Source organism: Alligator mississippiensis, chromosome 16 (assembly GCF_030867095.1).
Source record: "Alligator mississippiensis isolate rAllMis1 chromosome 16, rAllMis1, whole genome shotgun sequence".
NCBI classification, from domain to species: domain Eukaryota; kingdom Metazoa; phylum Chordata; order Crocodylia; family Alligatoridae; genus Alligator; species Alligator mississippiensis.
This window is the reverse complement of record NC_081839.1, coordinates 1,199,991-1,223,552: the sequence shown is the minus strand read 5'-3', so window position 1 is coordinate 1,223,552 and position 23,562 is coordinate 1,199,991. Positions and strand designations below refer to the sequence as shown.

Genomic DNA, 23,562 nt, shown 5'->3' with positions numbered 1-23,562 from the left:
CTACGCAAGTCTGCCGCAATGCGGGGAGACGGTGCACTGCTCCGCGCCCTGCAGCACACTGCGCACCTGGCTGCTACGCTGGGCGAAGCAGGGAACAAAAGGATGCTCTGATCACACTGGTCTGGTCAACTCTAAGGAACTGGTCTCCTCTCAAATGAAGCTAGCCGGATTCAGGACCCCTCAGCCAAGAACAGGAGTAACAGAGAAAAGACATTTGGGCTGGAAGAGACCGGCTAGTCCAGCCCCCAGCATAAGGCAGTATCATCTTAAGGCCATGGGGCACAGGACTATTTCCATCCTCTTTATAACTGCATCTTACGGCTTCCCTCACGGAATAATCCTACTCCACCTATTGATTTATACTTGAACGAGATGGCTCAAAATTCTTCTTTCGTGCTTTCTTAAGCAAAATTATATTCAAGTCAAGCTAAAAATAAAATACCTTTTCTCTTTAAATGCTTCTCTGGTAGATTGTACCCGGCACGTTAGACGAGGGGCTTCACTGCCCCTCGCTGTTCGTTCATCAGATACCACGGCCCAGGCCATAGTACAACAAACAGTCTGTGGGATCAAAGACCCATCTCCGAACCTTCCCGGAGAGTTGGAAAAAGGGAAAAAATCTTCACGTGAGAGTTGCCAGTCCCGGGCTCAAGACTGCCGTGGGTCACTCACCAGAGCGAGCACAGGCTACAAGATAATCTCTACGTGGAGGCCAGAGCGAGTGCGAGCAGCTCAGGAAAACGCTGGTTCTTTGCTTGGCTGTGAATTGCACTTAAAAAATAAAAGTAACATTGCTTAACTAGCAATGTTTCACTTGCTGCACTACGACACCTGCAATCTCTCTAACAGCCACTCACCAAAATTCAACCTCCCTGAATTAATTAGATCACTACCTGCCACAACCGAGAGCAAGCATACCGCTAACATGAGCAGGCGAGTTAGGACTAACTAATTTAACTATCGAGGAATAATTCTTGTGGTTTCCAATAGCTGCCATAATTGCAGAAGAGGATTTGTGTGTGAATAAATGAAACTTGGAATTTCCAGTGTAAAATTCACACCTCCCTGTATCACTGGTTGCTGACATTTCTCAACTGGGGAAGTGTGTTCTCAACGTGAACAACTTGCACCGATCTGGAATTATCATTAGAAATGCCAGCTCCAGCAGAACACTGCACCGGTTCTCCCTCTCTCACTTTCACCATTTTATAGAAACTTTTCAAACGTAAGAAAAAGCTCTTGTTCCAATTAGCAACGTTCCTTTCCTAAAACAGGCCTGAAATAATGTGACAAGTAATTCCATTGTGCAAGTCTATCTGAACAGCTCTTCCATTGTAGCGACCCATGGTCATTTCTCTTAGATGCGCTAATTCATAAAACGACGAGTGGCAAAGCCCCCACTCTCAGCTACAAATGTCACCACTTCAGGGTTCTCAGAATAAACGATTAGCTAGTCTTTGAAAAATATCTTGCCAGCCGCATCTCTTACGAAAACGGTACGTGAGGTCTGTTTTGTCAACAGTGTATCTTCTTGGGTTAATGATGTGGTGACTGCAAGAAAACCCTCGCTTAAATAGGCTAAAAATACATACCATTTTTCCCCGTATTCAGCTGTTCCACTAAAAAAAGCAACTTCATAATCTAATGAGACTGTGTCAGGTGCTAGGAAAAACAAGGAGCAATAAACAAGCCAGTGTTAATGAAGAGCCATGCAAACACAGAGCTAGGGACCACACGCAGAGCTTTTCAATTCATGTCTCAATGAAAAGTTCCTTAGAAATCAAAAATGAGCATTTGGAACCAAAGAGATACCAGACCTCAGGTGGGAGAAGGCAAGGAACATTTGTTGTTGCGTGAACAAGGCGCGCCAATCCTACAAGCACACGCTACAGCGCTAGGGGCGGTGCGGGACAGTCTCCCCAAAACTAGTCGGATAAAAGGCAACGGGAGGTCTCGAAAGTCACCCCCAGATCACCCTCCCTTTCCAGCCTCTACTACAGCAGCAGCATCTTCCAGCGTCTCCCCTGAGGATGTCCTGGCCTTCTCTTCTCCTGTTGAACAACTCCGGTCTCAGGATCCGACGTTCTCCCCTTCCCCACCAGCCAAATATTCACCCTGCATCTTCCTCCCTCTCCTTGGTGTTCACAACCTTCCAACCGCAGCTACACCCATCTTCTTCCGCGCCCACCTGCTGCTGACCTGGCACGGCAGGGAAAGCGCGTCTCCTCATTTACCAGCACCGAGGAGTGTTTTTTGTTCTGTTCCAGACACCAGAATACATTTCGCCTATTTTAGCTAATTTAGCTTCAGTTCTGCTGATTTCGCAAATTAAGTCCCAGCATTATGATTTTTTTATAAGCTGGACTCTCACAAATATCTAAATATGAAAATGAGTTTAAGAGACGGAAGACAGAAGTGGATAATGCACCTAAACCCCAGTTCCTGCCGCACTGCCAGCGACCACACAGCCCTTTCTCAAACACAGTGAAGCCAATGTATGCCAGAGGGAGTGTGTCTAGTCTGGCTGGGCAGGGGACACCCCCTGGCAAGAGGCTGCCACATTCGAAAGGTTTGGGCTGTTTGGAGGTAACGTGCCTGCGAGCACAGGAAAGAAAATACTGAACGACTGTTCAATAACGGACCCATTCTCCACTGGGGCCAAAATTCATCCCCAAACTCGCCCAAACGGGAGTTCTCACACCACAAATTGCCAACAGCACTGACCCAATGGCAGCCTCGAAAAACAAGCCTTCCTTTGCTGCCTACACTGAGCCAGACAGACACGGCAGAGTTAGCAGAAGCAGGCAGAAGAAACAGGAGTTTTAGTGGAGTTACACGAGGGTTAAAACAATCCACACCGACAGCCCTGACCCTCAGCTGCATCACTCAGCTCCAAAATGAGCTCCTGGCAGCAAGAACTGACACTGACTTTGAAATCAAAACGGGTAAAAACATTTATCTTAATTATCTTCAGCCGCTTGAGGGCTGGACCTGATGATCTGCAAGATGCCTTCCAGCCCCTAAAAAAAAGATGAAAGAACCTATGAAATATCCCCTTTCCCAAGTAAAAACCGAAACAGGAAGTGGAAGGTCAGATCCTGCAGTGCCTCCCAGCGAGAGCCTCGTACACCCTGTCGCCACGGCTGGGATCCAGGAAAGGCAGCGACTTCCACTTATTTTAGTCCCACTAGATTCTAAACTCTTTTGCCACTGAAAATGGGCCGCACTAGCTCAGTCCAGCCGACCGGCAACCCTACAGAAAACAGCACTTCATTATTTCTGAAGTGCCCCGCCGTGGGTGCATTAAAATTCCCGCTGATCTGTTTAGAGACACACAATGATTTTGCGTGTGAGACTTATGCACGTATTCATCTTTACAGCGATGGGAACACAGCCACCCTGCAGGACTAACATTGAGGATCTACTCTGGCACTTCCCAGCTGTGAGATGTGGCGCCCGCCTTCTCCGAGTGATTTCCTACAGGGGTCTCTTTCGAAGGACGCGTCTCTCTCATCAAGCAGCTCCTGGTGTGCCTGCACTGGGTGACGCGAGTGGTGTTGAGGGGCAGCAGACATGCAAATCCAGCCTGCTCCTTTCTCTCTCCAGCCTTAGACATTCACTCAGACGGCCCTTCCTACTCCTGCCACCCCGCCAACCAATGAAGACATAAGCATCCCAAGGGGTAGCACTCCCTTTGCTGTAAGGGACCTTTCTGGATGCTTGGTTTTGTCGAGCTCCCCACAGAGGAGAAATTTGAACTTTAAAAACGTTTAGCGGTAGCATCGAATAAATAAAAGAGTCTTAATTCACCAGCTATTGAAAAACTCTGTATCTGAATGAAACTACAAACAGGATGAGACATCAGTGATGCATGAGGCACATACAGTTACAAGTGAGACAACCATGGGTCAGTAATGGAGAGACTCAACTAAAAACACACACAAGAAGCAAGGCCTGTGGAAGCGCAGAGTCCCTTACTTGAGGGGAGCTGCCAGGAGAGAAGCCTTGATTGGAGACAGGAGAGGTGGGAGACTGGTTGGCTGGGGATCCAGCATTACTGCGGTACTGCTGGAGTGACGCCTACAGAACAACACAGAATTAAAGACCATGGGATTGATGGAAGGTTGAAACGTTATCTACTTCTTGGTGTACAGCTTGGGGAAGCTGGGCGAGACCACCTTCAGCAGCTCTAGGATATCAGCAGTGACACCAGTACTGTAAAAATGCCCCGAACTGGAGGGTCGAGATTCAAACGTGGCATGGTCTGGTGTCTAACTAGGCAGGACAGGGCTGTCAAATCTGGAAAAATTATTATTTTCATTTGTTTTTAATCCTGCCAGCCAACACTCATGGCAGGAAGAGAGGTCTCCTAAGGTAAAGTCATTTCTAGCCTCTTAAACTCACTGCCCTCTTCACATATTATTAATTGGTGCCAACTGCCCTTAGCAAAGTGTCATTAGCATTGTTCTTTACTAGCTTAAAGAATGAGTCTGGCTGTATTAACTAGAAGAAAGTTAGTAACTGAACCTTTTTGCAACTACATGCTTTCCCACTGCACCGAACACTGCCTGAAGATTCCTGCTAGTATTTTTAGGGTAATGCCACCTAAAGTTTTATGGCTTTCAGTCCTAATAACTTAAGACACGTTCATATTTATATGTGCGTAATGGACTTAGATTTGAGGTAGCACCGAGGTAGCACCCACAAACTCAAACAGCTACAAGGCAGCTGCTTTAATTTAAATAATGGAGCTTTCTATAAGACCGGCTTTGCTGATTGGGAGGAAGAGCTGTAGTCCAAGAAGTCTGAGCAAAGGGTAATTTAATCAGATAGCTTTACAGCACGGGGACGTGCTACGTTAGCATCTTGCGCACCGCTTCAAGTGCACAGATCAAGTGTAGCTCAGCTTCCCGAGAAGCGCTTTCTTAAGACCCACAGGATACAGGTACTGTACCAAGATGCCACCAAGCAGACCTCAGTGGGTCTGGAGGGGACAATGCAAAGGCTTTCCATGAGACAGCACTGTAGCGTAGAAGTCATTTTTACACCAATCCAAGTTTACATGTGCACCATTTCAGCTGTTTTACAGACAGACTTAATATCCTGAATGTTAAGGGCTTAAAGCTCTTTAGGATGAGGAAAGCAACGTGGAAAGCAGAGAATGAAGAACAGAATATTCTGTATTAGTTACTGCAAAAAAAAAAAATCGGGGAACCAGAACGTTCTGGCTGCGGTTCTCACTGACTGCCACTTGGTACCTGATACCCTTGACTTCCATCTTCAGCCTATCCTAAGAGAAGCAACCTCTTTCAAGAAGCAGTACCGTTTACTAGCACAATCCATTTAAACTCGATCCCCACAACGAGCCCACTTTCCCATCTGTCCCTCTGTACTGCAGTGGGTCCCTTCTCGTGATCAAAACAGCTGCACTGCTGGGGACAGATGTTCCACTGGAATCAGTGCCAACAAGTCACTGTCGCTCAGAGCAAGAAAAGAGAAGCAGCAAAGAACGTGTCCCGTGGCCCTTCCAGCTACAGGACATCATCTCAGAGCTGGCCTGGTAGCCTGAAGCACCCGCAGAAATCTGGATTCCAGTGTAGGAAGAGACAACAATTATACAACAGAAATGTGTTGGTTTCTCAGTTCTTCTCTGCCCCTGGATTACCACCACCTGTACATATACTAAGTTTGGTTTTGGTTTTGATTTTCAGAGACCTGAAAGCAAATAAAACAAATCCTACTTCCCCTAAGAAACAAACTTTGGTCCAAGTCTTTCTCTTAAAGTGCAATGATTCAGAAACAGTTTGTCTGGCTGTCTGAGTCCACTGAAAACCCTCCTTAGCACAGGTTTTTTTTTCAAAGTTCGGATATCTTCTCGTCTTGAATGAGAAACCACCTGCGGACACCACCTGACCCTGGGCAAAAGGCCACCACGCATGCAAGTCTGGAAAGAGGTAACTGTTCCAGGAGCATGAGGATATACACATCGCTGTCTGAAAATTAATCTGAACCAACTCGGTTCTGGCACTGTAAGATAAATGTGTTTCGGTTTTATGAAGCCCCAGCCTTCCCCCGTGCACATAAATGCTTGTAGCCTTTCACCATTTAAGGCTTGCCAAATTTAAAGGATTCTTCTCACTTTACAGACACAGCTGGTGCTAAAATGGCATTTTAATTCAGCCTGTCCATAACTGGTTCATTACTGTTTTCCAGCGTCATATAAAACTACGGCGCTAATTGAACATGCCCGCATCCCTCCTTGTAAAAAGGTGGAGGGCACCCAGAACTGCAGGTGTCATCCAAGAGGAATCTGGGTTTTGTTTGCTGCTTCTTAAGCCCTTCCAACACGTTACACCTCAAGCTCGGACGTGTCAGCTTAGAATTGCTCAGAAAGCCCGTCCCCTCCAGACAAAGATCTTTGGTTGTTTCGTTTTGTTGGGTTTTTCCTGCCATCCGGTCCAGAGACTATATACCCAAACCTTGAGCTTTTCAGTTTAAAAAAAAATTAACATGTTAACATTATTTTATCTTAGCCCAAACCTGGGTCATATCCATCCTACCAAGTGTTTCAGAAACTATGTTCAATGGCTTAAACAATGGTTTGGGCCATTCCATATGCTGGCCATCATGTGCTTAAATGATTTTTAAGGCATTATGTTTAAACAGCGTTAGATCGATTCAAGTAATCTGTGGTCACGTCCAGGGTAGAAAGTGCCTAAATATATAACCATTACAACTGCTGCCTAGTTCAAACTCTGACAGCACAGGCTGACACTGCTTTCTCTGGAAGACAGCTATTTGTTTCCAATTATATCTTCTTCAGTCACAGTTCAAAAGCTTACCGAGGTGATGTCTATCCCCATTGAAGGCTGGCTCTGGCTGCCTGGAGGTGACTGTGGGATGGTGGAAGGTACCGTAACTGAGAGTGGGGGAAGCTGTGTTCCTCGCTGTAAACCAGAGGTCTGCATTAAAGGGGTATTTTGAGGCAGAGTACTTGCCACTTGGGTCTGCTGCTGTTGCTGTGAACTTGTCTGTGTAAAAAATGGGTATGGTGGAAGTTGCTGTTCCAGAGACAATGCGTCCATCGCCACAGCCTTAACGAGAAGAACAGGAAAACACGCGGGCTAGAGAGAGTTCTGGTCATTTCTGAAATGCTTAAAAATGTCACATCAGGTGTCTAAAACCCTCGGGGTCTCTCGGGCAGTTTGGAAAGTTACCCTGGCTCTGGCATTTACACATTCAAAGATGCATTTTAAGGGACTAATATAAGATGCCTGAGTTTAGGATTCAGAATGAATATTGTTGTGGACTTCTCTGCGTTGGGTCAGCGGTTTTCAGGAGCCCCCTCAGAGCACGCTCCGTAGGGCAGAGCCTGGGGTCTGGGCCACTCTCAGGAGCTACAGGTGTTTCTTACATGATTCACAATGAAGCATGAAATCCAAGAGCAATGAAGCATGCAACCTTGTGACAGTATCTTTAAAAGAAAAAGTTGTCCTTCGTGTTGCTTATATCAGAGCCTCAGGAGAGACAAAGTGAAATCTATAGCTTTCCCAAAATGTTTCTTCCATTCTCTGACAGATTAAGTCAATCCCACGATCCTCCTGAGCCCCCTAGCAATACGGCTCATGTGCCTAAGGCAGACCGATTTCTTTGGCCAAAGGTTACTGGAAGCAATTTGGCTACTATCACGTCTGACTGCCTTTGACTCCCCAAGCCACTGAGCAGATACCCTTTTTACAGATGGATCAACTGAGGAAGGCCCTTGGCATGAACCGAGGCCAGGTCTTGAACTCATCTCTGAGCCAAAGACGGATGCCTTAACCGCTCTGCCACCGCACCCCACATCTGAGAGAACACACGAATATATTTCTGTGGAGTCAAACGAGCCTTGCCGCTAGCTGTTCTAACCCAGCTCAGCGACAAGAGCCACAGAACGTTTTATTAACAAAAGAACAGGACATGGCTAAAAGGGGATATTTCTAAGAAAATGTTGCAATCAGGGCAATACCAGTCTTGCAGCCAACATTTTCCTAGATGTAAACAGAGTACGAAGCAGCCAGCTACGCTCTGAAACATTACGACCTGGAATCAGGTTCGTTATCCTTCTGAGCATGCTGCTTCTCCCAGGCTGGCAAGCAGCCTCCTTCCTACCTGTGTGATTGGCGACAGAGGGGAGAGCGTGGGAGACATCTGCTGGGACTGCGGCCGTCTCGAGTCTGCATTCAGCGAGAGGGGACTGACAGCCGGCTGCCGATGCTGCTGGGAAGAGCCTTGCGTCGTTGCCATTCCTGCCATTGAGGAAGAAACACGTTTACATGGGACCGGTGGCAATGATTTGCTGGTGCCTGTTTACAGTAATAATTAGTTGATATGAAAACGTTATCAATCAAGAACAGCTGAAATGTACAACCGCTTACAACAGAAGTACTGAAAACGGGCCCTGGGCAGAAATCCTTAGCAGATCTGGATTGGATTTTGCAGTGGCAGGTGCCTACTGATCGCATATGCTTACGTATGGATGCTGCCATGTAGTTAGCCCAACAGCTCTCCACCTGGTTTGCAGATCCTTTCTGGATGATTTGCAGAACAAAGTGAAAGAAACATTCTGAGAAGCGGGTGGTGGGGTTTTATTATAAGGAATGGGAAGCAGGTCTCGAGATGATCCCTTTCTAAGTAGCCCACACACTGAACATTAGCATCCCTAAAGCTGGAGAGACCAAATGTGAATGTCCATGAGCAAGTGAAGTCATCGCACTGCCATGCAGCAAACTAGTGTTAGCAGTGCCACAATTTACCTGCCCGAGACGGCAGACAAAGGTCTTTTTTACATTCACCTCATGCTCCCAAAAGCTCATTATCACAGTTTCATATCCTCGCCACTTCTGAGGCCCCACGTTGCGGATGCTAATTTTTCCATATCAAGTAGATTCCCTATGGCTGCAGGCATTTCTGCTCATTCATACTTGGTCTCCCTAGGGCATCTTTCATTCAAAGCATGTCAAGGGCTGAACAGACATTAATAAAGCCCTCCACAGTCTCCCTATACTATGTGGGGGGATGCATCCAGACGTAATGATGCTCATACATAGCACAAGTATGAAGACCTGGACAGAAAATACCCGCTTGCCCAAATCACCTGTGAATACCTGCGTTGCAGGGGGGGGGAATCTTCTTGTTACTGAGAGAAGAGGTCAGGTTACCACGGAAGGCAAGTGTTGTCAGTGCTTTGCATAAACACCTGTTAGACATGCTCCTGCGTTTGCACCACGCCTGCACTCTTAAATCAGATCTCAGCTCACTTCAGGATGTTAACAAACACAAACTGGTTCCCAGTGCAGTAGGAATTATGCCCATTTAATCACTGGACAAATCATGGCATAGAGGTTCAATGATATTTTTCAAGGTCAGAGAATATGAAAACCTGCAGTGCTGGAAACAGAGCCTGGCAGTCTCAACCCCCAGACTCCTGCTCCAACTACCAGGAAATACTCTTTCCATTCACTGGAGAGGCTGCTCACGAAGATGAAACAAGTAATCTCGTGTTGGAAGACTGTACGTTGTCTGCTTTGTCAGGACCGATAGGATCTGTCCCACAACACAATATAATCCTGTGATCTCTCTCCACTGACCAAATGCCACAGAATCCCAGACAATGCTTCTACTGACCCGACCGAGCAACCTCAGCCATGCTGCGTATGACGGAGGGAAGTGGTATAACTGGCAGGCAAGGAACAAGGACAAAGCAAGAAAGAGATTCATGTTCAAGTGTAACAGATTTGTCCTCATGTACAAATAAGTTGGACACACAAGTGGCTTTCATTATAAACTTAACGGCATTAGATGAGATGTGGTTGCTTCTATGTATAATTCTTACCGGGTAACATTTGTCAAGGCTCTGTATTTACTTTGACCTTTACTTCATGTTTTTAACTCCAGCTCATCCTTGAGAGACTGGAACAAATGCAGCACTCACAGAAATACGGTAGAACATTCATGGAACGGGTGTTTTCCATTCTTAATTATGACAAAGGGCTCTCTGTACCACTGGAAGTTGTTACGAGATGCAAGACTACCAAGAGCTTGCCAGAGCCTTTGAAACAGACTGTTCCACCTTCAAAGCCACAGAATGCAATTTCAAGTGTACTCGCACAAAGAAAGGAGGGTAGAAACTCTTTTTCCATGCGGCTTTGAGACTATCCTGAACAGCAGTGTGTTCTTGGGCACCTGAGTCTCAGAGCTCTTGGCCAGCTGGAGAGAATACCCAACACCCCCCCGCCCATCAAAAGTAGTGGGAGAAGTCAACCTAGAAGAACTTGACTAAAAGTTAACAGCTCTGGGTGTGCGGTGACAGACCAGGGTGAAAAGACAAAACAAGAGCTGTGAATACCTGGCTACTGCAAAAAAAGACCCAGGGGGAAGAAGAGACAAACTACTCCGGGCAACCGGTTACAGCCATGTTCACCTTTGGACGCCAAGCTCCAGAGAGTAACTGGCAAGAAAACGAAGAGGGTGGACAACGCAGCAACGCGGTAGGGAACGTGTCCCCGACTCCTGAACTGCTTTGCCTTGGGGACCAGGTGAATCCACGTCAGAAGTCAGAACACAATCTCCGTTCTGAACGTGGCCGTACCCGCCGTATCCACGGTCTTTCTACCTCCCAGCCGGCTGCAATTCCAAGGGGCTGAGGCACAGGGCCGTGACTGCTCATTACATCCTGGTCCACCCAGAAGCACTACCGAACAAAGCGGTTCTCATACAAGATTGCTGCCAGATTCGAAAAGGTGGTGGAGGGGCGCCCTGTCCCTGAAAAGGTCGAGAACCACTGAAAGGAAACTGGGCTCAGTGGAAAGAGGCATTCCCCGCGCAGGAGGAAGAGTCAGATGTGGAAGGGCAGAACGCATCCTGGGCTCCTTGGAGAACTCGGACCCGAGAGCACAGGACTGGGCAGGCAACTGAACAGGGTCTGCTTCCTCCGCCCATCTCTACAGGGGACCAGAGTGCCTGGGGCAGAGGACCCAGTGGGCCGTCTCGGAGCTGGAGACTCTGGAAGCCAGGTCTCCCAAGCCCCGGTCTCCTGAAGACGCCTGCTAGGAGGGCTTCAGAGGGGCAGGAAGCCCAGGCTGCCAAGGATCTAGAGGCTCTCTGGCGGGAAACCAAGCAGGTCTTAAAACCCGATTCCCAGCAGAACAGCAGTCAGCGGGGTCTCGGGGAACTTCAACGAATCAACACGTTCCGATGGAAAAACATGCAGCGCTACATTTTTCTGAGCAGTTCTAATACATCCCAACAGGTGGTTTCCTCTACTTTCCCCAGGGCTTCTGAGGACATGCGCTCATTTGCAAGTGCATATAACGCACAGACATGAGCAACGAGCAAAGCTGATGGGAAAGGCTCAGCCGAAAGAGTATAGCTTTGTTACGGTCTCATCTGGATAGCGGGAAGAATAATAAGAGAAGGAAATGGAGACAGAGTGCTAGGGGAAACAAATCTTGCCTCTATCCCTAGTTAGACTGTGCACATTTTCAAAGCAAGAAACAGAACCCCCAATGCTTGAAATGTGTCCGTCTAGACAGGTGGGAGGACAAGTGCGTGCAAGAAAAAGCAAACCACGCATTGGCTGAGGAGGAGAAAGCAGATAAGGGACAGATCTTTGCCCCAGCTAATGTCTACAGTTGGCTTCAAACCTGGATCAGGAAATGCTTTTGGAGTAGAGTCGTGTACTGAACGGCTTGGTTTTGTACTATTTATTTTCCTAATAATGGAGTATGCAAGGGATTTGGCAATCAGACCTGGCCTAACTCCATGGAAAGGAGTTTGTTTCCTCGTAACAAACACTAGTTCCCTTGTACTTCATATAGGCCAGCACAGGTGTAAGTGCATGGAGGCCAACGGCTGGCAACTCTCCACTGATTTCAAATGCAAGAGTCAGATGATCAGCCAAGACCAGCCAATTTGCTGCAGTGCTGAATGCTGTTGATTTCTGTATGGCCTCAAGCAAAGACCAGTTCGGCACGTCAGCAAATACAGCTACTTGGAACTGTACTCTTACTGCAGACTTTAGAAATATTTATATTACATATATCCACATATAGTCGTAGCTTATGTACAGATCAAATTCACTAGCTTTGCATTATTCCAGCTTCTCAGGACACCAGCAGAGAATATTTAAAAACCAAAGTTTTCCAGAGTGCTCTGCTCAAGGAAGTACAACACCCGCTTTTCTATGGACTGTGACCAGTCACACAGCAGTTCTCTCTTATTGCAAGTGTCAGATGATCAAACAGCTCGGAGCCCCCACGTAGCCCTGGTCCCCTCGCAAATATTGCCTCGTCTCGGTGCTCGGGTGTCACAGGGTGACCCTGGAACGATAACGCTCCAGAGCACGCAGGGACTATTTAGAACCCCTCTTCCAAAAGCCACTTGGAGCCCGCAACGTCCCGGTCCTTGACGGCATAATCAAGCTCAGCAGCAAAGTGAAGAACCAAACTCTGCATTGGTATCGTCCTACCAGAAGGATGTTTCAAACCCCAGCTGGCACAGCTCGGTGGGTGGACAAACACAGCTCAGCTCTAGAGCAGTGGTTTGCAATCTTTTTTCATCTGCGAACCCCTAAAAAATGTTGGTTGGAAGTGCAGACCCCTTTGAATTGTAAGTGTGGGGATTCACATATTTTTGATTGATCACAGCCATTTCTGCAGACCCCTTAGACACAGTCTGCAGATCCCTAGGGGTTTGCAGACCACAGGCTGAAAACCACTGCTCTCCAGGATACCATCTACAACGAATTATAGGCAGACAGTTTCTAATAAAGGAACTGTTCTAGAGGCACTACAAAGCAGAGGAGAGCTTTCCATGTAAAACATGCAATCAAGTTGCAACGCAAGGACTCTATAAAAGAAAATAAAACTAACTGAACGTCCAAGAAGATGTCTTGACATGACTGGCACCAAAGAAAAAATCCTGTATCATCAATAGCCAAACGTTTGGAAGTCTGATGGAGAAAAGGCACCACACTCTAAACAGCCCGGTTTCTTCAAAACACAGCTTTACAGCTCCACCAAACACGCACAGGCATCGGCCACCCAGAACTCCTAAACCACATTCAGAAATCAAGCGCCCTTATGAGCCAGTGACTCCCATCTGGTCACAGCACAGAGCAGCAAGCAACCTCCAGATTTGCTCATCTCATATGATTCCTACAAGTTTCAGCCATCTACGGTAAAACTGCTAGACGCCGTCTAACCTGCACACACACTCCCAACTATTTCCTGAAGTGCTGCATTCAGGAGGGCTCAAGATTTTGCCACCAGACTTTGAATTCTGGGATTAAGTTTACACAAAATGGCCCCTAGCACCAGCCCTCCAGCACAGCTTGGAAAAGAGCTGCAAGCTCCCGGGCCACAAGGGTTTGGGTTCCTGGCCCCATCCACACGCGACTCGAGGCCCAGCTCCATGCTGCCAGGTTCTTGGGCACTGCTCATTCATTACCTCCAGCCCTCAGGGACAAACTTTAAGAGAAAAGAACGTACTTAGCTGCAAGCAATGCAAGGTTTTCCCAGCTCTCTTTCAGAGTTATCCATCTGGCATTCTCCAGCTGCCATCCTCTTCATCTTTCATTCACCTCACATACCTCCTTGTTTCCAATGAGGAAAAGAACTCCTTTTGCTCATCTTCCCCATACACGTATCAATACCACATGCTCAACCCTTGTCTTTCGTCTCATCTCATGACCAGTCCATGTCCCTTCCTTTTATTTTTTCCATTCCTCTGCTCCTTTTGAAATGATATGCAAATACTATGGATCAACAGTGGTGAACTACACAAAAAGGAGAAAGAAGAGCACAGTACAACCAGGAGAGCTTTACACAAGGAAATGAACGCTATGCTGGCAGCACTCATTTAGTGCCCCTTGGGCAGGTGCCTTACAAAAATCCTGTTTCTTTCCTACTAGCGTTTTCAGGGTCTAACTGCCGAGGCAACTGGAGTTACTCCTAAATAAAATAAAACCCAAGGTAAAGATTCTTTTTTCTTTATGAAAATTGGTTTGGGCCATTTGCTTAAAAAAGTTTACTGGTCCTGAAAACACAATACAATTTGTACTGGTCCAAAGGCATTTTTTTCAGCCTAGCAAGTAACAGGATTTTTAACGATCTGTGGTACAGCAAAGCCCAACGGCCCCACACTTGTAAAGGCTCTCCTGGCTAAGCCCTGGACAATCACAAAACCCCCTGCACAAAAAGCAGCTCACACCCTGGAGGGCACCACTCAGAGGAAGCTGGATGGAACATAAAGCCAACACGGGTCAGGGTGATGATAAGCGTGTACCTTAACGTTTCATTACCCCTGAAAGCCTGGAGTACTCCTGGATCTCCTAAAAATGAACCAGCCAAGCTCACAAATGCTCCCCACTAGAATATATTTTAGGGTTTCTATGTTAATTCAGTTGCCTAACAGCCCATGCTTGGTTCAGGTAAAACGAATGATGTGAGAGCTCAAGAGCACGGCCATACCACCAAATGGAGAGAGAGACTAGAAACACGATATCAAGGAGCCTGTTCCAGGTTTCCCTAGCAGATTCAGCATGGCTGGGACTCATCAAGTGAGCAGAGTTCCTGCCAAAATCTACGACACTGCATCTCCCCGGTGAAGACTCGTACAACAAACAGAATCGCTAGACTCCTGTGCCGAGAACACGGGAATGTTAAAGCCTAGATGTAAATTACAGATCAACGATGTCGGGTTTATGTTTCTTCATCCAAAATGCTTCATGCGAGTTGTTAACAGAAACCAGTTTGACCACCAGTGAGATGCAATCACCTCACCAGTGAAACAAAGCAGCTGCCTGGTAATCTTCAGCACAGATGATTAGGACAGGAAACGGCATTTTACTGACAGATAAACCGCAGGTGGGTCCTATGACAATGTTATTACCCTGACTGGCAGTGCTGATGCCCAAGTGAGTCAAGTTGGCTGCAAGATTTCCGGTGCTGTTGGAGCTACTCAGGGCTGGGAATGTGGATTCCTCAGGATCCAGTGGCGTTGGGAGGGGAGAAGGGAAATGAATGTTGGTCAGGTCTGGCAGGGAGCCGCCTGTGTTGTGTGTGGCAGGAATCAGCGTTGTAGTGTTCTCTTGGTCAGCTGATGGAAAGATGCTACGTTGGGGAAAAAAAACACAACAGCAAAAGTCAGTTGAAACGTGAATGTACATGCACCCTTCCCGCGGGATGCGAAGTCCGTCTGAAGCTGCTCTCCAGAAAAAAAAATGAAAATATACGTACAGTATTTACAACAGGCAGCATTAGAGAGCATCAGTATCTACCCACGATCACAGGTTTTCAGTTGTGTGTAGTTGCTTTCCTCTTTACACCAGAGGGATACACTGTGCACTGCGAGGTGATCAGGATCCCTCAGGTGCTTCTATTTAAGTGACACTAGATCTGCTCGACACGCACGTGAAAACAGTCACGCCAACATACAGTTCTCTTCTATCTTGTAATCGAGTTAAACCTGGATTTGCCTGCTGAACAGCCTGGCTAGTAAGACTGGGAAGCGCGCACAGCCGACGGACACCCAAATTAACGGTCCTGTAGTCACAGTCATTCCCCTCCCCACAAAAGCTGGATTATTTGCCTGAGCCTGCTAGATGAGCCCCAAGTGCGTAATTCAGGGTCTGCAGAGGTAACGGGAAACTCGTGCAACTCTCAGGCTTTTGCTTGTACCTACGGCAGTCTCACACATCCTGGGGCCTCTTTCGGTATTTCACAATCCGAGGGGCTTTCAGCACATAACATGTTTTGCCAATAATCTAAATGATCTTTCTAGCTCCCTGCTTTACAGACTAGATCGGAGGCACTGAGAAGAAACAGGACGCGGAGCATGCCAAGCTCTTTGATTCGGGTCTAATCACATGGCTTCTGGATCATTTGGCAACACCCCAGGACTTTCTGCAGTGTTTTCACCCGGGCTGTCAGGCCAAGCAAATCAGGCTGAAAGTAACAAAAGAATTCACCCTGTTTTCAGAGGTTAAGAGCAGCTTGATTAACATTGTTTCGTCGTCAGCGTGGACAAAACACAAATCAACACAGCCTGCGAAGCTGGAAGCTTTGGTCCCGTCAGCTAGTTACCTACGTGCATTCCTACAGATTTTATAACAAGAACTTACTTGATTCCTGGAACTTCACACGATTTAGGCCTCGATGACCCTGTCTAAAACAGAACAAACAGATTATAGCAGAGAAAAACAAGATACAAAACAATGCTTAGGAAAGCATGCGTTTAAAATAGGAGATGGTTTCCTTTCCTTAGTTTCAGGAGAGGTGTTTCTACACACTGTTTAAACTTTCTCCTCGACTTAAAGGCTTACTCAAGGCCACAACATCAGAACTGACATCCATAGGTACTTTAAGACATTCAGACTCAAAGTTCGATTATAAGCATCATTAATATGAAACAAGAAGTAAAACACCTTTTTAAACTGGAAGCAGTTGTATTATGATTAACCAGACAGCGACCACATCATTTCCCCCCCAAAACCTAAGCTTCTTGCCCTAAATCAGGAGATGCAGATACTGCATGAACGACAGCCTACAATCCCCAGACCTCAGAATACAGTTTAAAAAAAAAAAGACCAGCAGCATGTAAAGAAAAAATAAACGGGCTGGTTTCATCAACAAAACTTTAACGGGCTCTCTGTGCCCTTCTGATGTTGCAGCATCGTGCCGTCACAGTCCAAAAGTGTCACAGCACAGCAGCTTTCACCAACGAGTCTAATGGTGCTCCCGAAGCCTGCACGAGGCCCGGCTCCGCAAATCTCCCAATTCAGGACACGTAGTCTGATGCCAAACGTTTGCAGCCACAGCATTTCCACTCCTTCCATTCCACGTCACCTTTTGTTTCCAGGCGGCACGAACAGCAGCAGGGTATATTTTAGTGAAACGTTTCAACCCCCCTCATCAGAAATGCTACCACGAAACGTAGTATTGGTTTTGCTACGAGATCTTTGTTCTAAGAGAACAGTTATTAAAAACAAGGGGCTCGTGATCACCCGTTGGGGTGAAGACCATGCTCCCATTTTCTAGCTAATCAGATACTCTCACAGCATCTACAGAAATAGGCTTTTCCTCTGGATTTGCTGTTAGCTTCACTAGGTTGGGAAAAATCTGACTCTTTCTACCCCTGGCTTCTTTTTTTTTTGTGAGAGGACAACTGCTGTATTATTCATGTTCATAAAAGAGCCTTACAATATTCCCAACAACGTCACTTCCACGGATCCTCATGTGAAAATCTCACACGATGGCGGAAGTCAGCTCTTGTGATCGTAACGCAGAACCGGCTACTTGCATAAATAAAAGGATCTGCTCCCCATGTCACAGGCAATCACTTGATTAGTCAACTGCATACCCCCTCCCCCCTTTTTTTAAATGACATTCACTAGAAGCCAGCCGCTAAACCACATTATACAATTCCAAAGACAAGCAGAGAGACAGTAATGAAGAGAAGAAAAGGGGAAACTGCCATGCTGAGCAGCTCCAGTGAAACTCTGAAAGCACTTCTAAGCGTACAGCGCAGCTCAGGGAAGTGGTTACTTCAGCCAGAGTTTTGAGAACCCGACGAACCAAAAACCAAAAACCTCTCTCACTTGGTTCTTTGAGATATGCTACTAACTTTGGAAACCCTCAGAGCTCAATCACTTAGGACTGCCTGAACTTCAAACCAATAAACATCTCAGATGCGAACAGCACGTGCTACCGGTGCCGTTTCTTGCTCTAGAAATTAGACTCAAGCGGGAAATATGGAGACAACAGTAGCTCTCTTCAAGGGCCAAATCACTAAGTTTCAGAATCTTTACCATTTGCTTTATAAATATCAGAAAACTAATCATTGCTTTGGTGCTACAGCTGTCTTAAGAAATGCCAGAGCGAGGCTGTGACAGAAGCGAGGCAGGAATTCAGAGGCAGAGCGAAAGGAATGAGTAACAGAACACAAGAGCAGAGACACAAGTGGGGGCAGAGCGCATTATTGCAGTAAAGCTGTTTTCTCCATTTGAAAAGATGATGGAAGAAGCTTTTCATCCCAGATTTCATTCATGTTATTCCTTTGTGTCCTTAATGAAATAGCAAAAGCAAAGGACACATTAGCCTTCACTTTAAAGTTTCCTAAAATTTGTCAGATCCTGACACACCTTAGAAAATCAAAAACCACACAAAGTTTTTTCTTTTGTCGGTTCGGTTCTGTTTTGGTTTGTTTTTTAAGAAATTGAATAAGGAGCCAGCCTAGTAATAAAGCTGACGCACAAAGACTTGCCATTTACAAAAAAAATACATATTCAAACAAAACCAGGTGGGAATCATTTTGCCTTTATCAATCTACCAAAGCACAAGTTTAAAATGCTGGAGTTTCCCCCCCGCCACCCTGGAGACAAATCACCTACGTCAGATGTCACATCCATAGAGATGCTGCGCCCTGGTCTAATTTCAGACAATTTGTTGCTGAACTTCGATGCAAGTCTTGACAAGCAGAGCCCAGCTCAGTTCAATATTACTTTTTAAAGTGTCTCTTTACCTAAATAGATTTACAAAATTAGATTTCGACAGCAAGGTATGTCCAACATGCTAGGAGGTGAGGTTTTTTACCTTTTTAGTGTCCCATCCTTGTTTAGAGAGGGTTTTGTCTGTCTCAGATGAGCTTTCCTCCATTCCAGGGACAGTCAACAATAAGACTAGAAAACAAAGCCAAAAATCAGTACATCCCAAGGTTAAAAAACTTGTTTCACGTGTTTCATGCGAGGTAACAGTCAAAAGGGCACGTAAGTGACTTGGCCAAAACTCCACTAACTTTCCACGAGATTTCGCTAAGCGCATAAGTCAGTTTTGAATACAGGGCTCCGTGTATGTCTTCACTGAAAAGTTAGTTCAAGCGCTTGGCCTACGCTGGGCATGCTCAGCTGGCGATTTGTGGAAAGGCACCGGAGAACTGTTAAACTCCAGCAATTTGAGGCTTGTGTCCTCGCAGCACGAGAAAATTACCACTCAAGTGAAAGGGGGAGGTAGCAAGCCCAAGTTTAAAGTACCAACCTTGGATGAGAAAAAAGGCAAGCCTGAGACTGGAGCAAGAACCCAAGTAGATATCCCTGTCAAGTACTTTTGAACATTTTTGGCCTAATCCAATTTATGCTGCTCAGGTAGAGATGGAGCATTGCACGCAGTCTCCACTTCAAAGCTGCCCACTGTTCCATCTGCTGTAGTTTACGTAAGCGATACATAACTCGCATATGAACCCACTGAAACAAAACCTGGGCTCTTCCCCTGGGACACAGGAAACCAAATGCATCTGTGCCAATACATATATGAGGTCAAAGTAGGAAACCGTTTCACCATACAGGTAGCAAAGGCACACTGTGCTGACATTCTTTCCGCTTGACTGATTTCCATTAACAGAAGCCTATCCAAGTAATGACACATTACACCGGGACAACAAACCCCTGAAAGGACCCATGCATTTCACAACCCAAATGGGTTCCCGGCACACAGAAGGGGCTGTGTGCCTGGCCTACTTACAGCATCAGAGCCCAAGCTGGAAAAGCACCGTAGACATCCTCAGCATCACGTACAAACTGTTACTCCTTTTCCATACGTTTTACTGCTCTCTGGTAACAGTGCAAGGAGGAGCCACAACGGGGAATACGGTGCAGGTACCTGACCAGTGAGTTCTCAAGTATTCAAGGGATAAAACTTTGTAACCGGTCTGTAAATCTGAACGGCACATTTTTGGGGGCCTTGAGTATCGTTTCTCACGCTGACAAGAGACGCAAGGGCACCAGTAATTGTGGGAGGTGCTTAGCAGTTGCTATTACTCGCCATTAGCTGTAACCCGCTATTTCTGAACATTTCTTCACGACGCTCCCGGAAGCGCGAGATAAAATCTTGCTCCTCTATACCTTACAGCTGCTGCTCGACAACATGCGCGCGGGTAGCTGACAACTGATTGTCTTGAGTAGAAAACGCAGTTTCCAAGCCACCCCTCAACACTTAACAAAAAGCCATGCTCACTGCACTGTTCCTGTGCTCCTCAACGCCCAGCCACGGAAAGATTTAGACTTGCAAAATAAGCAGCATTTGGAGTTAAGAACCTGCATATTTACCAGCGTTTACAATCATGTCATACTTCTCAAAACGAAAGTTGGATGTTTTGTGTTTTGGGAAGGAGCGCGGCTGGTTTTTTTAAAAAATGCCTAGATTAATTGACTGGAAAGAAAATGTGTATGATTTTAACATGTTAAATGCAGAATTAATTTGATTTGATTTTTTTGCCACTTGCTTAATACTTTGGGGGACTACCCAATCTGAAATGTCTGCCATATACCAATAATCAAGAACTACAAATTCAATTCAATACCCACAAGAAATCTTCTCAATTACAGCAATTTTCCTCAGCCGAGCTAATGGTACCCCGAGGTATTGCATCCTGGTTAAAACTCTCCGGAGTACAATTCCCTGCGAACAGCGGCTATGGGAAGCCTCTTTTAGCACCAACCCTATTACGCCTTTTGCTGGGTTCAGTCTAAAAGCCGTTGGGGAGGCACTTCTACCAGCACCAGGAGTGCTGGTAATTACTCGACTCCCACCACACATGAAAAATATTCAAATCTGCTGCAAGCCTCTTGCATTTTTTCCACCCATTTACCTCTTTTTTGCTGCATGTCCTGTGACCCTCCTGAAAAGGACTCCTGTTGAGCCGGGGTCATCGTACTCTGATGCAAGGCGGAATCAGAATTGGTCCTGTACAAAAGAAAGAAATCCATTACTTTTTCTAATGAACAATGCTCTGAGTCACAGGGGAATGTCACCCGATTCAGAAAACCTGCGCTTTGCTACTGTGAAATATTATGCCGAGATGATGCTGGGCAAAAATTTCTAATGAAGTAATCAAATAACTGCACAGAGCACCATTTATTGCAGGTTTAAAATAAGTGTTTCAGTGGAAGGAGTTTAACAGGAAGCAAAGACAAATTAATTGCTACGGTTTGAAAGCCATTTGGAAGGTACTGCTTTAATAATAAGCATTACTTTCCTAGTTTAGAACAATTTATCAACATTACGTATGTTATTTCAGGGCTTGTCTACGAAGAAGCTACTGCCCCATTTCATGGCGAAGGACACCAGCTTGCCCAGGAAAACAAAAAGAGTCTGTTTTATGGCCTGGATTAAACTGCAGGGGACCCAGCTGCCAGTCCGATGCCTAAACCATACCACTCACTTCTGCACGATGCAGCCTCCTCAGACAGGTGAGCAAAGAATACTCGAGGGGCAGGAGCAGGAACATGAGGAGTGGGAAGAGGTGACTCTCACTGCTTGTGACAGGAGACAAATCCTGCTTCTAACGTGGTAGGAAAAGTCTCAGACTCTCTAACTAAAAGCGAGGAGCATCTTACCCCTCCATAGACAGAAGCCTGGCAAGCTTTTCAGTCAAAGACCTGATCCACCTTAAGGTTTTTGCTTTGTTGCCTTTTGAATAGCATCTAAAAAATCCATACGGTTGCTAAAAACAAAGACCTGGAGTCAATACAAATCATGGTAATCCAGATTACTGAGAGCTGCCAATTACTATGGGGAAAAAATAAAGGCATATTTCTTCCACATCAAGAGACCGACATTGCATCCAAACCCTGGCCCAATACTAATACAGATAAAATGATGCCACTGACCTTCTCCAGCTTGTATCTGACGGAGGGGACAGATACACTGTTCCATACGGACAACTGTCCACGTGATTCAATTAGTTAAGGGCAGAAAACTAGGAACTTGTTTAAAAAACAGACCTATTTGAAACCTTTTTTTTATTTTACCAAGTAATAATTTCAGTTACCTTGTTAAAGCCAATATGCTCTCAACTGAGACAAGTGAAGAGCATTTCTTGTCGAGGACATGCCACTTTCAGGATGACATGCGAAACATAATATGCACGTGAATGGTGGCTTCACTGGAGATTCCTATTTAAAAGTTCAAGCCAGACAGCACAGAAGCAGAACCGCTTTACATGTATGGCACAACCCAAATGTAGTAGTACTCTCTCCCCACTTCTGCAGTCGAGTCTCCACTTCCTCCCATGCGGTCACACTTTCCTTTGCTTGGCACCCTGCTGCCTTGGGCTGAAAGCACGTTGCACCAAGTACTCCCCCTGCTCCCCTTCCTACACGCGGGTTGACAGGAGATTCCTATACAGGACATGAAATATGCAGCCTTGGTAAGCAGGGCCTCTTAATTTCATGCAATTTACATCTTCTGACTTTATTCCACCTACACACCTCTCCCTTTGCCACATGAACAGTAACATCTATTCCCTTCTTGCCTACGAGTCGTATTATAGCTTTCGCCTGATGGGAACCAGCTCACTGAAAAAAACCAAGGGCCCTCTTAACCAGAGAGCCAGCAGCAGCTTTGGGCCGCGTTTCCAGCAGCCGAGAGGCCTGCCTCTGCCCTCTTGACGGGGAGCTGTCCCTCGGCGCTCCCCCACTGCCTCATCTCCTTTAGCCCTATCATGCCAGGCTGGTATTGTCACATTTTAAAAGCTGGCCAACCTTTTAAGCAGTAAGCTAATTAAGTCTTACGGCTGGCAGGATGTTTATCAGATGCTAACCAGATATGAGTCAGCTTCCAATAAAAAAAAATAGTGATTAGATCCAATGAATCCTTCAGTCCTGGTCCTCTTCAGTTCTGGAAGATTCAGTCTTACCAGTGCTCCCATTCTGCACTTCTTTCATACTCTTCAGAGCATCGCAGTAACTAAATGTCTCAGCAAACTTCCCCCTGCTGCCAAACGCCACAGCTGGCTCAGCTCGGCGGGCCACACAGGCCCGCAAAGAGATTCTGATTTAGCCCACGGGCTGTAAGTTGCTGATCCCGGTTACAAAGTCCTATTGTCCCAGTTTACAGCTACAGAAACTGAGACGCAGCGGAAGCAAGAGGAGGATTTGTGAAAGATTAAGCATGTATAGGGCTAATGACACAATCCAACTATATTAGCTTGGAAAACAGCTTTGAAAGGGAAATGGTATTACCCTCCTGTGGTTAGGAAACATCTTCCCCACCAAGCAAGTCATTCTGCAGCTGTCCTATACTGGATCTGTAGCTTGTTCCTGTAAGACAGTTGACTGTGGGAGTGGACTGGACTTCTTGTGTGATCCTGTGTGGAAGTGTTTATGTGTCACAGTCACACTGTGAATCAGTGGCAAAACCAAAATTAACTCATGTACGCCTTTCTCTACAACGTGGGGGGTTGTTTTTTTCAAAGCTCATTGTAAAAACAGGCTTGCATGACATATTATTGATGCTGACAAAGGCATAAACCAAAGGATATCTGCCGCCCGTGTTTGTCCACAGACAGCGGGCGCCGGTGTGGTGACCCAAGGCGGTTTCTGTCACGGTACACTCTGTCCACCAGACCATGATGCCGAGTCGTTCTACTTGTATCCAATCCAGACGACTGAAAAGGGGTCTAAAGGAGACACAAAGTTATCAGAAGAAAAAGGCATGTAGAAACCACCTGCCCAGGGTCAACGTAACC

General features: G+C 46.2%; 1 protein-coding gene across 5 annotated transcripts in view; it reads right to left on the bottom strand.

Annotated features, from left to right (window-relative positions):
* Positions 1-23,562, bottom strand: part of CRTC1 (CREB regulated transcription coactivator 1) — a 64,617-nt gene that overhangs the window by 14,602 nt on the left and 26,453 nt on the right. For 2 of the 5 annotated variants that reach the window (XR_009457943.1, XM_014595740.3), the window contains exons 3-11: positions 23,356-23,493; positions 21,704-21,765; positions 20,683-20,777; positions 18,633-18,718; positions 16,163-16,206; positions 14,932-15,152; positions 8,152-8,288; positions 6,843-7,094; positions 3,979-4,080 (exon numbers count right to left, since the gene is read on the bottom strand). Coding sequence is in view for 4 of the 5 variants with exons in the window: in XM_014595740.3 (XP_014451226.1) it covers positions 3,979-4,080; positions 6,843-7,094; positions 8,152-8,288; positions 14,932-15,152; positions 16,163-16,206; positions 18,633-18,718; positions 20,683-20,777; positions 21,704-21,765; positions 23,356-23,493 (1,137 nt within the window). In the remaining variant the exon portion in view is untranslated. The remainder of the gene's footprint in view (positions 1-3,978; positions 4,081-6,842; positions 7,095-8,151; positions 8,289-14,931; positions 15,153-16,162; positions 16,207-18,632; positions 18,719-20,682; positions 20,778-21,703; positions 21,766-23,355; positions 23,494-23,562) is intronic. The other 3 variants (XM_014595741.3, XM_014595743.3, XM_059719803.1) reach the window with 3 other exon arrangements.